General features: G+C 41.8%; 1 protein-coding gene across 2 annotated transcripts in view; it reads left to right on the forward strand.

The window, feature by feature from the left end:
* zdhhc14 (zinc finger DHHC-type palmitoyltransferase 14) overlaps positions 1 to 11,368 on the forward strand; it is a 51,297-nt gene extending 39,929 nt beyond the window's left edge. Inside the window, exons 7-10 of one of the 2 annotated variants that reach the window (XM_061695708.1) lie at positions 2,938 to 3,040; positions 3,897 to 4,006; positions 6,071 to 6,176; positions 9,246 to 11,368. In XM_061695708.1, the coding sequence (XP_061551692.1) occupies positions 2,938 to 3,040; positions 3,897 to 4,006; positions 6,071 to 6,176; positions 9,246 to 9,716 (790 nt within the window). In that variant the 3' untranslated portion in view covers positions 9,717 to 11,368. The remainder of the gene's footprint in view (positions 1 to 2,937; positions 3,041 to 3,896; positions 4,007 to 6,070; positions 6,177 to 9,245) is intronic. The other variant, XM_061695709.1, reaches the window with a different exon arrangement.
* Positions 11,369 to 11,998: the final 630 nt, after the last annotated feature.

An 11,998-nucleotide genomic window follows, 5' to 3' on the forward strand; every position in this document is an offset into this window, starting at 1 on the left:
CTCTGAAATTGTAGAAACCATCTAAGTCTGGTCTCTCTAACTGTTTCTCCACAACATCCAACCTTGGCTTGTCCCTCTTATGATCTTATTTCTAATCCTATGCAACTTGGTCACTCCTAAAGAGAACTTCAACACCATCTTCACCACCTCCAGCTCTGCCTCCTGTAGTCTCTTCAGTACTACTGTCTTATAAACCTTTCCCTTCATTCTCGTAGAGACTCTCCTATCACATAACACACCTGACACTTTTCCTCCACCGTTCCAACCTGCTTGGATACGTTTATGCACCTACTTAACAACACTCACCATTGCGCTGGACTGTTGACCCTAAGTTATTAAATCCCTCCACACTCACTATCTCTTATTGTAGCCTCACACTTCCCCCTCCACTAGGGCTGGGCAATATGGCCTTAAAATAGCATCTCTGATTTATTCACAAAAGTTAAATTTCTGATTTTCATTTATTTCTTTTTTCTTTTCAATAAGAAGAAAAATCAAATGACAGACATTATTAAAAACTCAGATAAAGTGGCCCCATGAACACTATCTTAATGTATACAAAAAATACATTTAAAATATTTTCAACATTTGACAATTTAACAACACTGAACTGACAAATATTCCCTTTAGGATTAATATGTAACAACAAAACTGTTCCAAATGTGAAGTGATTAAAAGGTCCTGCTTTGAAACAAAATCAACATTTTCCCCTGAAAATGTAAACAAAATCCTGCATGCAGTATATAGCACTCCAGGTACATGCCAGGAAGGTTGCTTTGTTTTAGTGAGCGTTTATTGGCAAGGAAAATAAGCCTGTCTACAACATGGGGCTTTAGGCATGCACTGTTACATGTTACCCCTACACTGAAAACCCTATCTGATGGGGCACTTAACCATAGAGACGTATTTCTATCTTTTATGATTCAGCTGTGGGAAACTTATTTCATGCTTCTACAGGGTCCAACATTAAGCCTTTTGGAGTGATGACCCAACTTGTGGTGGTCCTGGCAGAACTGGTACTGGGCCTGCATATTCATGATAGAATACGATAAATGTAAATGATTATTTCATATTTAGCGTCTTTATACTGTATTATTTAAGCCTTTAAGACAATATTACTTCCATGTAGTAAGTTATTTTGCATGTAATTTTTTTTTCTTTTGACATCCCAACCACTAATATAGTGGATCCCCGCTATTCGCGGGTGATGGGGACCGGGCCGAACCGTAATTAGTGGAATTGACGGCAATTATAATTGCATTGGGGGAAGACTTATGTAAGTGTTTTCTGGGTGTGTTCCACTGAAAAAATTAAAACAATCTGGAAAAAAATTGGGGGGGGGGGAATCTGAGAATAGGTGAATCCATGGGTGCCGAACCGTGAGTATGCAGGGGATCCACTGTACTGGAAACCTTGCAGATCAAAACATGTCACAATAGATAGTGATTATCTATTGTGACATAAGTGATCAGATGGACCATTGAGACCACCTCATTCTTCTTGATATGTCAGCTTATGTACTGTCGATGACCCACACAGGCGGAGTATAAATATTTAACAAGCATTGACCTACTACATGCTACGATTGATATAAAAACTAAACTGGTAACTACAGTAAATAGGACTTCAGAAAAATACTGAAATTACAGGAAGGAGCGTACAGTGGTACATTTGGCTGCCACTTCTTCCGCCAGAAATTTTAAAGTTTAAAATGGCTTGCTTTAACCAGGATCCATCGCCATACCGTGACCAAAGGTAGAACCTGGGCTGGTTTACACCTGCCTCGGTTCGGTGCCGTGGATCCTTGATGGTTGGCTCCACTTACTAATCGTTGGTACTTCTGGGTCAACATCCTCTCAATGTCTGGGTGGGTGTTTGTCTGGCAGCGAAATGAGTCACAAGCTGAGCTGAGATCGGCCTGTCCAGCAGCACTTGAATAACATTGGTGCTGGAGCAAATATTATCATGACAGTCCTTTCCACAAGATGAGTGATGTTAAGTCCTTTAAAAGAGGACAGTCATTTGGGGTGGTCTCTATGTGAAAGAGGGCAGAGAAAGCGACAGCTTGATTTATACATATTTATCTTTGCAGACTAATGTGTGTCATTTTATATGTAGATCACCCAACTGTATGTCATGAACGGAACAGAGGATAGGAAAAAATGCACGACTCCAAAACAAATGGACAGTTTCAAAAATGAAAGGTTTAATATAAGGGCAGAGGTCGGTACACAGGCAGGCAATCCCAAAAAGGCAACAGTATCCAAAAACGTAAGGCAAAAAGGCGAGGTCGATAATCAGAACAGGGTCTAGTCCTACTGTGACTCTGTGACGTGGAAACAAGGAATGCTGGAACGCGACAACAAGGTACAACGAACTGCCGACTAGAAATAATGAGACACGAGGTTAAATGCAAGGGGTAATTAGGGTGAACGAGGCACAGGTGGTGAAGATGCTCTTAGGAGCAGGTGTGTACGAGACAGGGGGAAGACAACAACCGGAACACGCACCCATGACACTGTATGCCTAAAAAGGCCTGCCGGGGTTTTAAGTGCTCCGTGTTTTTGTTAGCCTCTTTGTTTATCTCATTAAAGGAATTACAAAATGAACTACGCTAAGATTTACTCAGTGATATTGTAAATCAGTTGCATAAAAGCAAGAAGGTATTCACTGTATTCATAATCTCAGTGATTCATGTGGAGCATAGCAAATGAACCATGTTCTACATTCCTAGTAAATTGAAGTGATAACAAAGATCTATTGGTTAAGGACAAGTCTCAAGGCTATAGGTCAATATGTTAGCTTGTTAGCTATTGGCTATTGGCGCAATTGCCCATGTGTGTCCATGCTGCACTGTCCGTTCTGTGTTTCTTTGTGTGCATAAGGTGTTCATTAACCTAGTATAGAAAGAGTTCTTCCTTGACTGCACTGTGTCACCGTGTTGGAGGTGGTGGTGTGTTTCTTCTCTGTGTGGTCTATCGTTGGCCTTTCAGGCTTCCATACGTACCTTATCAGCTCCAACCAGACCACCAACGAAGACGTAAGTACAGAATATGATATGCATCATTGCACGTATATGAGTGCTTTGCACATGCAGTAAATTTCAAATCAGTACTTACAGTTAAATATAAAAGAAAAATATACATCTACTGTATTTATTATCTTAGTCCAATGTACATATGGATGTAGTTGGAATACTTTGAAGAGGGGTTTTTGTCAGTGATAATTAGTATTGCTTTTCCACAAATATTAAATTAATGGATTAAACTGAAAGCGCAGTGTGCTTTTTGTGTGTAAGTGCCTTTTGCATATTTAGAAACATACTGTGCATTCACATATTTGATGACAACTTGCCTTCTTAATTTGGTACTGTGATTAAGGAGTGCCTTATATTATTATTATTAATATTATCCATCCATCCATTGGTCGTACCGCTTATACTCACTCGAGTTGTGGGCAAGATGGAGCCGATCCCAGCTAAATCCAGACATGAGGCGGGGTACACCCTGAACTGGTCGCCAGCCAATCGCAGGGCACATATAGACAAACAATCATTCACACATACAGGCAATTTAAAGTCATCTATTCACATGCGTGTTTTGGGAATGTGGAAGGAAACCGGCGTACCCGGAGAAAAGCCACGCAGGCACTGGGAGAACATGCAAACTCTACACAGGGGAGGCTGGATTTGAACCCCGGTCCTCAGAACTGTGATGCACTGTGTGCCGCCTTACTATTATTATTATTATGATTATTATTATTATTACCGGTATTATTAATGAGGTATTTTTATCTGCCTGTCAAAGCTTGAGTCAGGCGAGACACAAGTGCAAGTCGAGACACTCCACACACATGATTTCTGAGCCAGCTAAAGCTGTGACTAATGTCTCCTCCAGATAAAAGGTTCGTGGTCTTCTAAAAGAGGGAAGGACAACTATAATCCTTACAGCCATGGCAATATAGTCACCAATTGCTGTGCAGCACTGTGTGGACCTCTGCCACCGAGGTATGATGTCTGTGACTGAGCATTTATCATAACTTTCACATGATTGCCTGCACATTGTAGCAGTACAAAACATTACACACTCTGAAAGGGGATGTTCATTTCTTTCAAACTGAGGAGCTGCGTTGGCTTGAGCCGCCTGCAGCCTTTTTGCTTCTGCATAGCCGCTAAGACGGCAAGAGCTGAATGTATTTCAAGCAGATCCTCGCCAAATCTCAGCTCAAAGATTGAAAGAGTGATTCGATGTCACACTAACACTATTCATGTGCTTTGAAAAAAAAATAGCAAAAGAGAGAGACTAGACTCAACTCCCATGGCTACATTCTTGTTTCCATGTGATTTGCAAATGTCACCGTAATGCCTTTTCACAGCATCCATCATTGTCTAAAGTTGGGGAAAAAAATGTCTTACCCACCTGTACAGAAATACAAGACCTGCTATCTCCTCTTATCTTCTGTACTCACGTTGAATATAAAATACCCAGGGGGATGTCAATATGCACATTAATCCAGTAACAAAGACAGTCACTAATTGAGAACATAAATGCATGCCTTGTTGAATACGTATTTTCCTGCACGCATACTCCTCTTGTAAAAACAAAGAAAGTATAGGGGATCTTCATGACATTCTTTGCAGTTCTCTGCTTTGCCCTCACAAGGCATGACTCAACAATAATTAGTGGTGGCTGGAAAAGGAGAACCGTCATGGTGCAGGTGGCTGCCTTCTGGCAGCATGCTGGCTGGCCGCAGGTATTGCACTGCTCGGACCACCAGCGAGAGAGGAATGTTTGAACTCAGCCCCAGACTATGCAAGCAACGCTTCCTTTCACATCCCCAAGCACACGTCTGTGGGGGAGAACCTGCTGCATTTGTCTCTTTGCTGAGGCCTTAACTCACACACTCACTCTGATCAATCCTTTCCTTTAAACCAAGGGTTCTCAAACTTTTTGGTTGAAGAATGTACTACCATGTGCACCCATTAATGCATTACATAATGGGCTCCGCTTGTAAAAGCCCATAACGTAATAATGGCCTATAACGTAATAAATTTCCCCTTTTTAAAATGTAATTGGCCCATAACGTCATTTAATATTATGTCATGGGTTCAGTTATTACATTTGCAAAATAATCTATTATTATTTTTTACCAGACCTATAACTCAATAAACAGCCTATAATTTCATTTCATTATTGTCCAATAGTTATTATGTTTTAGGTACAGGACTTTTATTATTTTATTGGCCATTTATTGTGTGATGGGCCTATTACATTTTAAAAAGGGAAAATGTATTACATTATGGGCTGTCATTATATTATGAGCTTCTACATGGCTACAAACGGAGAGGAGCTAGTTTAAAAGCAGTCAGTGTTTGCAACCTACAGATGTGGTCGCTTTATATAGCCACTTTTCTGACCCCTGTAAAACTATTTTTCAAAAAAGTGACTGCCAAGTTTAGTTTCTACTAAGAAACAGACAACGTACCGAATCATTGTCACATTGTTTTGCATATGACAAGAAAGGAGCCGGTGGAAGCAATCATTGAGTCATTCGCACTGAACATTGACAAAGACATGGTGCCCATTTATATGTTGCAAAAGCAGTGATTTATCGACATTGACCCGAGGTATGTGCTTCCAAGCCGCAAATAGCTAGAAATGCTGCGCGCGTGCAGGGACATGAATGGGATATGTCAAAATCATATCAGTGCTTTTAATTGGATCAAATCTACGTCAAGGATTTGGAATACAGTACAGTATGTAGTTATGAACTTTCTAGAAATGATACGACATTATAATTTCTTGCCAGTTATTTCGTGGACGCCGAAGTTACGGCTCAGTTTCTGTGGGACCCCAGTTTGAGAACCACTGCTTTTGCACCTCAATGGAGACGCTTTTTTGCGCAAGCCATCGTTGGCAGTGTTTTGACCCAGTCCAATGAAGGGTGAACAACACGGCACACCTCCCCTTGTACTGATGCTGACTCACAAGGTCCATTTGCACCAATGTTGTTGTACTAATATCAAAGAGTGAATGGCCACCAGTAATACGTTGCTCATTTCTCCCAATAGTCTCATCGACAGACGTGGCTTCATCCAGCTAGACACGCCACAGCTGACACCGCCAACCAACAGCATTACTGTGTATGGTTCCACGCAGTCTCAACAGAGCCACATGGTAAGAAGATCTTCACCTGCAGCTTTTGTCACAATTGTAAGCGAGGAACATATTGGGTATAAAATGCATATTGAGGTCCACACCAACACACATTTTTAAAAGCACGTTCAATGCATACTGTCCGTTCCTTCGCACATAAAATGCATTTTCGGTCACCGACAACTGACTTCTTGAAAAAGAGGGAAACTTTAACCAACTTACGTGTAGACTCATAATAAAGTGGAGTTACTCCGATGAAACTTAATTTATTTCCTCTGCGGGTTGTTTTTGTGGGTTTTCAAGTTATCTGATCATCTAAGGCAGGATTTTCATGTGCGTGCGCACATGCAGTTTTCTGCATTTGAGTCACTTGAATCGATACCTCAGCAATGCATAAAGAAGAAAAAAAAAAGCTTGCCAAATTGTCTTAATTTTTTAATACAAGTACAGTGGACGGCCGCTATTCGTGGGAGATCGGGCCCGGGCCTGACCACGAATTGCAAAAATCTGCGAATAATTGATGGCCATTATAAATGCATTGAAAGAAAAACAAAGTTTTTTTTTAACCCCCCAAAATTATTGACCAAGCGGGGACATACCACCAATAAACGTTTTCAATGAAAAATGAGGTTTGGTTCTCCCCCCACCCCCCAAAAAAGATAATTAAAAAAATAGAAAAAAAACATCTGTGAATAGGTGAATCTACGGGTGGTGAATCGCGACTACGCGGGGGTCCACTGTATAACAACATGATACCTTTTTATATGGCTATGTGTCTAGTGCAGCAGTGGTTCAAACCAAGTAAATATTTTTGTAGTATATCAGTCGTAAAGCACAGAATAAGATTCAACCAAATTATATTAAAATATCATGTCTTATATTAAAAAAACTAAAATCCATTCATCCATCTTCTATACCACTTATCCTTCACGAGGGTCGCGAGGGACGAAGCTTATCTCAGCCGACTTCGGGCAAGGGGCTACTTAAATGAAAACCTTTTGCAGTGAATGACTTTCTGAAGACTGCATGACTACTATACATTGATTGTTTTCTGTTTTTGATCAATTGTGGCGTTTTATAAATGCAAAATTTACTTCTGTTTGTAAATCTGTATTTCAGGAGGCGCCATGGTGGTGGCTGTTTAGCACGTCTTCCTCACAGTTCTGAGGACCCGGGTTCAAAACCAGCCTCCCCTGTGTGTAGTTTGCATGTTCTCCCCGTGCCTATGTGGGTTTTCACCGGGTACTCCAGTTTCCTCCCACATCCCAAAAACCTGCATGGTAGGTTAATTGAAAACTCTAAATTGCCCTCAGGTGTGAATGTTAGTGCAAATGGTTGTTTTATATGTTCCCTGCGATTGGCTGGCGACCAGTTCAGGGTGTACCCCGCCGAGAGTCAGCTGGGATAGGCTCCAGCACGCCCGCGACCCAAGTGAGGATAAGCGGTACGGTAGATGAATGAATGAATGTTTTGCCCAATGAAACACCCAAATAAGAATAATATGCTGCGACTTGTGAATGACATTTTAACTGAATCATTGGTTATTTCTAAAAGGCTGCTTTCAGAATTAATCATGTATCACAATAGGCCTTTACAAGGGTGAGTGAGGCATTTTTAAGTTTAAGCTGGTAGTGTTGAGTCAGTGTAGCCAAAACAAAAGTTACAACAAACTGGACAATGTGAAATGTGTAGGTGGAGTGTCTACGACAATGCCCATCCATCCACCATTTTCTGAACTGCTTATCCTCAAGAAGGTTGCGGGTGTGCTGGCGCCTATCTCAGCTGACTTCGGGCCAGAGGTGGGGTACACTCTGAACTGGTCGCCAGCCAATCACAGGGAACATATAGACAAACAACCATTCGCACTCACATTCACACCTACAGACAATTTAGAGTCTTCAATCAACCTACCACGCATGTTTTTGGTACGTGGGAGGAAACCAAAGTATCCTGGAGAAAACACGCACAGGCACGGGGAGAACATGCAAACTTCACACCGGCAAAGCCGGATTTGAACCCGGGACCTCAGAACTGTGGGGCAGACCAGTCGGCCACCGACAAACGCGACAATGCCTTTCTTAGTTAAACATCTGCGATCTCATCTTTTAGGTCAATGAGACTGAGACAGACTGGTGACATATTTTCTTTTTTTTTTTGTCTGACACCTCTTCCATCTGGAGCTAGACTTCATAGTTGCTTCCTGCTACTTGGCTCATTGGTGTCACTGCTAGGGTTGTACAATTCTGGGAATTAAATTTTTGGGATTTATTGTTTTGTTTGTTTTTTTGAGTGGGGAGGGTGGGGGGTTGTCGCGAGCCAAATGTTGAGTTACAAACTAGCTTTATGCCAAGTTCACACCGGACGTGAGACGAACTTTTGCCTCGTGTTAGTCGCAAGAGTTTCACCGCATGAGTAGTGTACAGACTGAATGTGAATTCGCTTCTTTCATGCAACACTTACCAGAGAAGTGGACGTGCTTCCCCTGGTAGATACCGACACCATTTATCATATTTCTTAATCGCCAGTGTGTGTGTGTGTGTGTGTGAGAGAGATACAAAGTGAGTGAGTGTGTATAACGTGTGCCTAATGCTATTGCTAGGAATCTATTTTGCACAGATGTCTGCTTATGACAAAGCAATGTTTATATTTATGCTTGAATATACCTTTCTATTAAATTACCCCCTATTCCCAATTTATTCCAATAAATTCTGATTAATTCCGTAGAAAGTTTCCGACTTGAAATATTATTATTTACTGGAATTTTCCCACCTCTTCACAATAACCCTAGTCACCGCTAATGTGGTATGAGTCATGCCCTAAACTGGTTTTCCATGCTCCACTCTTAGCGGTGTACAGCAGAGCAATAGGCAGCAACTGATTTTTCAACTTTAGCCACTTGAGCTTTTTCCTAGTGTACATGTTCTTTGTGGGCCCAGCTTTCTAATGAGGGTACTAAAGCCTTGTTCTTTCCCTTTTTCTCCCCTCTGCACTCATTTATTCCCTCCTGCTTGTCCCTTATCCTCCATCAACTCCATGTTCCTGTTTTCTCCTTTGCCCGCTCCTCCTCGAACTTCTGTTGTCTGCGTTCAGTGTGATCAAGACCAGTGCATTCAGAGCACTAAATTCGTTTTGCAGGCCGCTGCCACGCCTCTCCTCCAGCAACAGAGCAGCGACCCAGTCATCATGACGGCCTCGTCGGAAAACGGAGGATCCCTCCCTGGCCGCACCTCACACGGGCTGGGCGGTCCTTGCGCTTCACTCCCCCTCGGGCAGCCCACGCCTCCGACCTCCACGTCTAGCCTTAGCTGCCAGGAATCCACCAACATGCTGCCCATTCATGCGCACGGCCACTCGCACAACCACAGTCGCCCCCTCCAGGACCAGGTTGCACACCACCACTTTCTCACCCCAGAGGACCTGCCCTCACCCCCAGGTATGCTTCCTTGCAACAGCCCTCTGGGCCACAGCCACACCGTACAGGCCGGCTTCTACAATCCAGCCAGCCAGGACTCGCTGCATGAGGACTCTGTCAGAGGGCTGGTCAAGCTAAGCTCTGTCTGATACAAAGACACTCAAATTGAACACGTGCACCCAGCCCCGAAAATGTGCCACTTTCTGACAAGCGAGCACTCACCTTGGGTTTTAGGTTTCCATCATTGCCATGGTAGGAACTCGGCTGCTGATAAGGAACCTGAACACAACCCAACCAAGTGAGAGCAAGTGTCCTCAGCCAACATCTTGCCAAACCTGTCTGCAGTGCTGACACACTTCTCTCGCTCCTTTTGAACGAAATGGGGAAATCTCTCCACCTCTAAATGTGCACAAGGGTTTATTTTCCGAAGTGGTGTGTGTCTGTTAGTCTCAGACATTTCAACCAAAGAATACAGTGCCATGAAATAGTATTGGTGTCCTCCTCCAATTCTTAGATTTTTGCATAGTTTCCCCACTTTAATGTTGAAGATCATCACACAAATGTAAATATCAGACAAATATAACCTAAGTGAACTTAAATTGCTGTTTTTAAATTTCATTTATTAAGGCAAAAAAATATTCAAAGTTATCTAGCCCTGTGAGAAACAGTAATGGCCCCCTAAACCTAATAACTGGTTGGGCCACCCTCAGCAGAAACAACGGAAAGTAAGCGTTTTCTATAACTGCCAATGAGTCTTTCACATTTCTGTCGTGATATTTTGGTCCACTCTTCCTTGTGGAATTGTTTGAATTCAGCCAAATTGAGGGTTTTCAACTGTTATGGAATTTCTTTGGCTCGTGTCATTTTTTGCAGCTATTTTAGATCTGTCGTCCGACTTGATTTTGTCGGGACCTATTCTGTTTAAGTGATATTTAAATTGAACAGCTCTGGAGGTAATCAGGCTTGGGTGAGATCAGTGAAAATTAACCAAAAATTGTGATGAGCCACAATTAAATAATGATTTAACAAGGGGGTTAATTACTTTGGTCACTGATGGTGTAGTGGTTACATTCGCATGACTTTGGTGCAGACAGAGTCGGTTCAGTTCCCACTCAGTGACGGTGTGAATGTGAGTGTGAATGGTTGTCCGTGTCTACATGTGCCCTGCGACTGACTGGCAACCAGTTCAGGGTGTAGTCTGCCTTTCGCCCAAAGTCAGCTGGGATAGGCTCCAGCACCCCGTGACCCTGAACAGGATAAGTGGTATTGAGGCTAGATGGATTGATGGGTAATTACTTTTTCACACAGGGCCAGGTAACTTTGAAACTTTTTTTCCCTTAATAAATAAAATCACAATTTAAAAACAGCATTTTAAGTTCACTAAGGTTATATTTATGATGGGTAGATTTGTTTGATCATCTTAAACATCATCTTAAAGTGGGAAAACTATGCAAAAATAACAGAATTGCCGAACTGGGTCAGTACTTTTTCACTACACTGTGTATCAATTCTTTTGACGGTTCTTGACATGTTTTGTCAAAAATCTAAATTTTTGTCAGTCTCTTGTTTTTATTGTTTTCCCCATAAGACAGACTAATGCCTATTTGCCTGTGGCTGATTGGACAGTATTGTTTCTGCCTTTTTTTCCATGTACACGCTCAGCAGTTACAATGGTTGATGTCACCCTATTGCATATCATCCTACTTTTTCATGTTGGGGGGGAAATGACAGTTGTATTGTACCAAGGTTATTGAAATTATATTTCCTGTGGATATAAATAAATCACCTACTTTTTATCAGATGCCAAATTGTATGTTGCGTTTTCTGACTTGTGCAGTTAGAACAACCTAGTTAAAGCAGTACCTTGTGGCCAACCAGTCGGTCAACCAGCCACTGTGATGATGTTTAGACGTTATGGAGGACTTTCTCCTTTTCATCTAGTTGACATCCTCTAAACGTTGAGACACTTAAAGGTTGATACTGTCTGTTGCCAATCATATTACATATTATAATTGGTATGAACATCCATTTTCTCCAATTGAACCAGTTGTCTTTAGTCAGTTTGTAGAACTTGTCTGTCACCTTATGGCTGAATGAGAGAGGTGCAGTTTGACCAAACTTGACCTCACAGTGTTTATTTAGAAAAAGGTTCCATAAACATTTTACAAAAGAAAAAAATCACCATGTCCATGAGTCCACAAAGTAGTCTATAAGTTGATAATTTTAGGTTTGAAACTGCATAGACATCCTATTACATACAGGTGCTCTTTGCAGCAGTGAACATAAGCTAAGTCAGAATTAGTCACTATTTTGCACAAAGGTGATAGTGTTTCAAAGTGTAGTGTGAAGAACATTTGCTCCCCCTTGTTCTTCTAAGTAATATAGCCCCTCAGTATGATTGTTCTACACCACTGCAAACTACAAAAGATGA

This window comes from Phycodurus eques, chromosome 14 (assembly GCF_024500275.1).
Source record: "Phycodurus eques isolate BA_2022a chromosome 14, UOR_Pequ_1.1, whole genome shotgun sequence".
NCBI classification, from domain to species: Eukaryota; Metazoa; Chordata; class Actinopteri; order Syngnathiformes; family Syngnathidae; genus Phycodurus; species Phycodurus eques.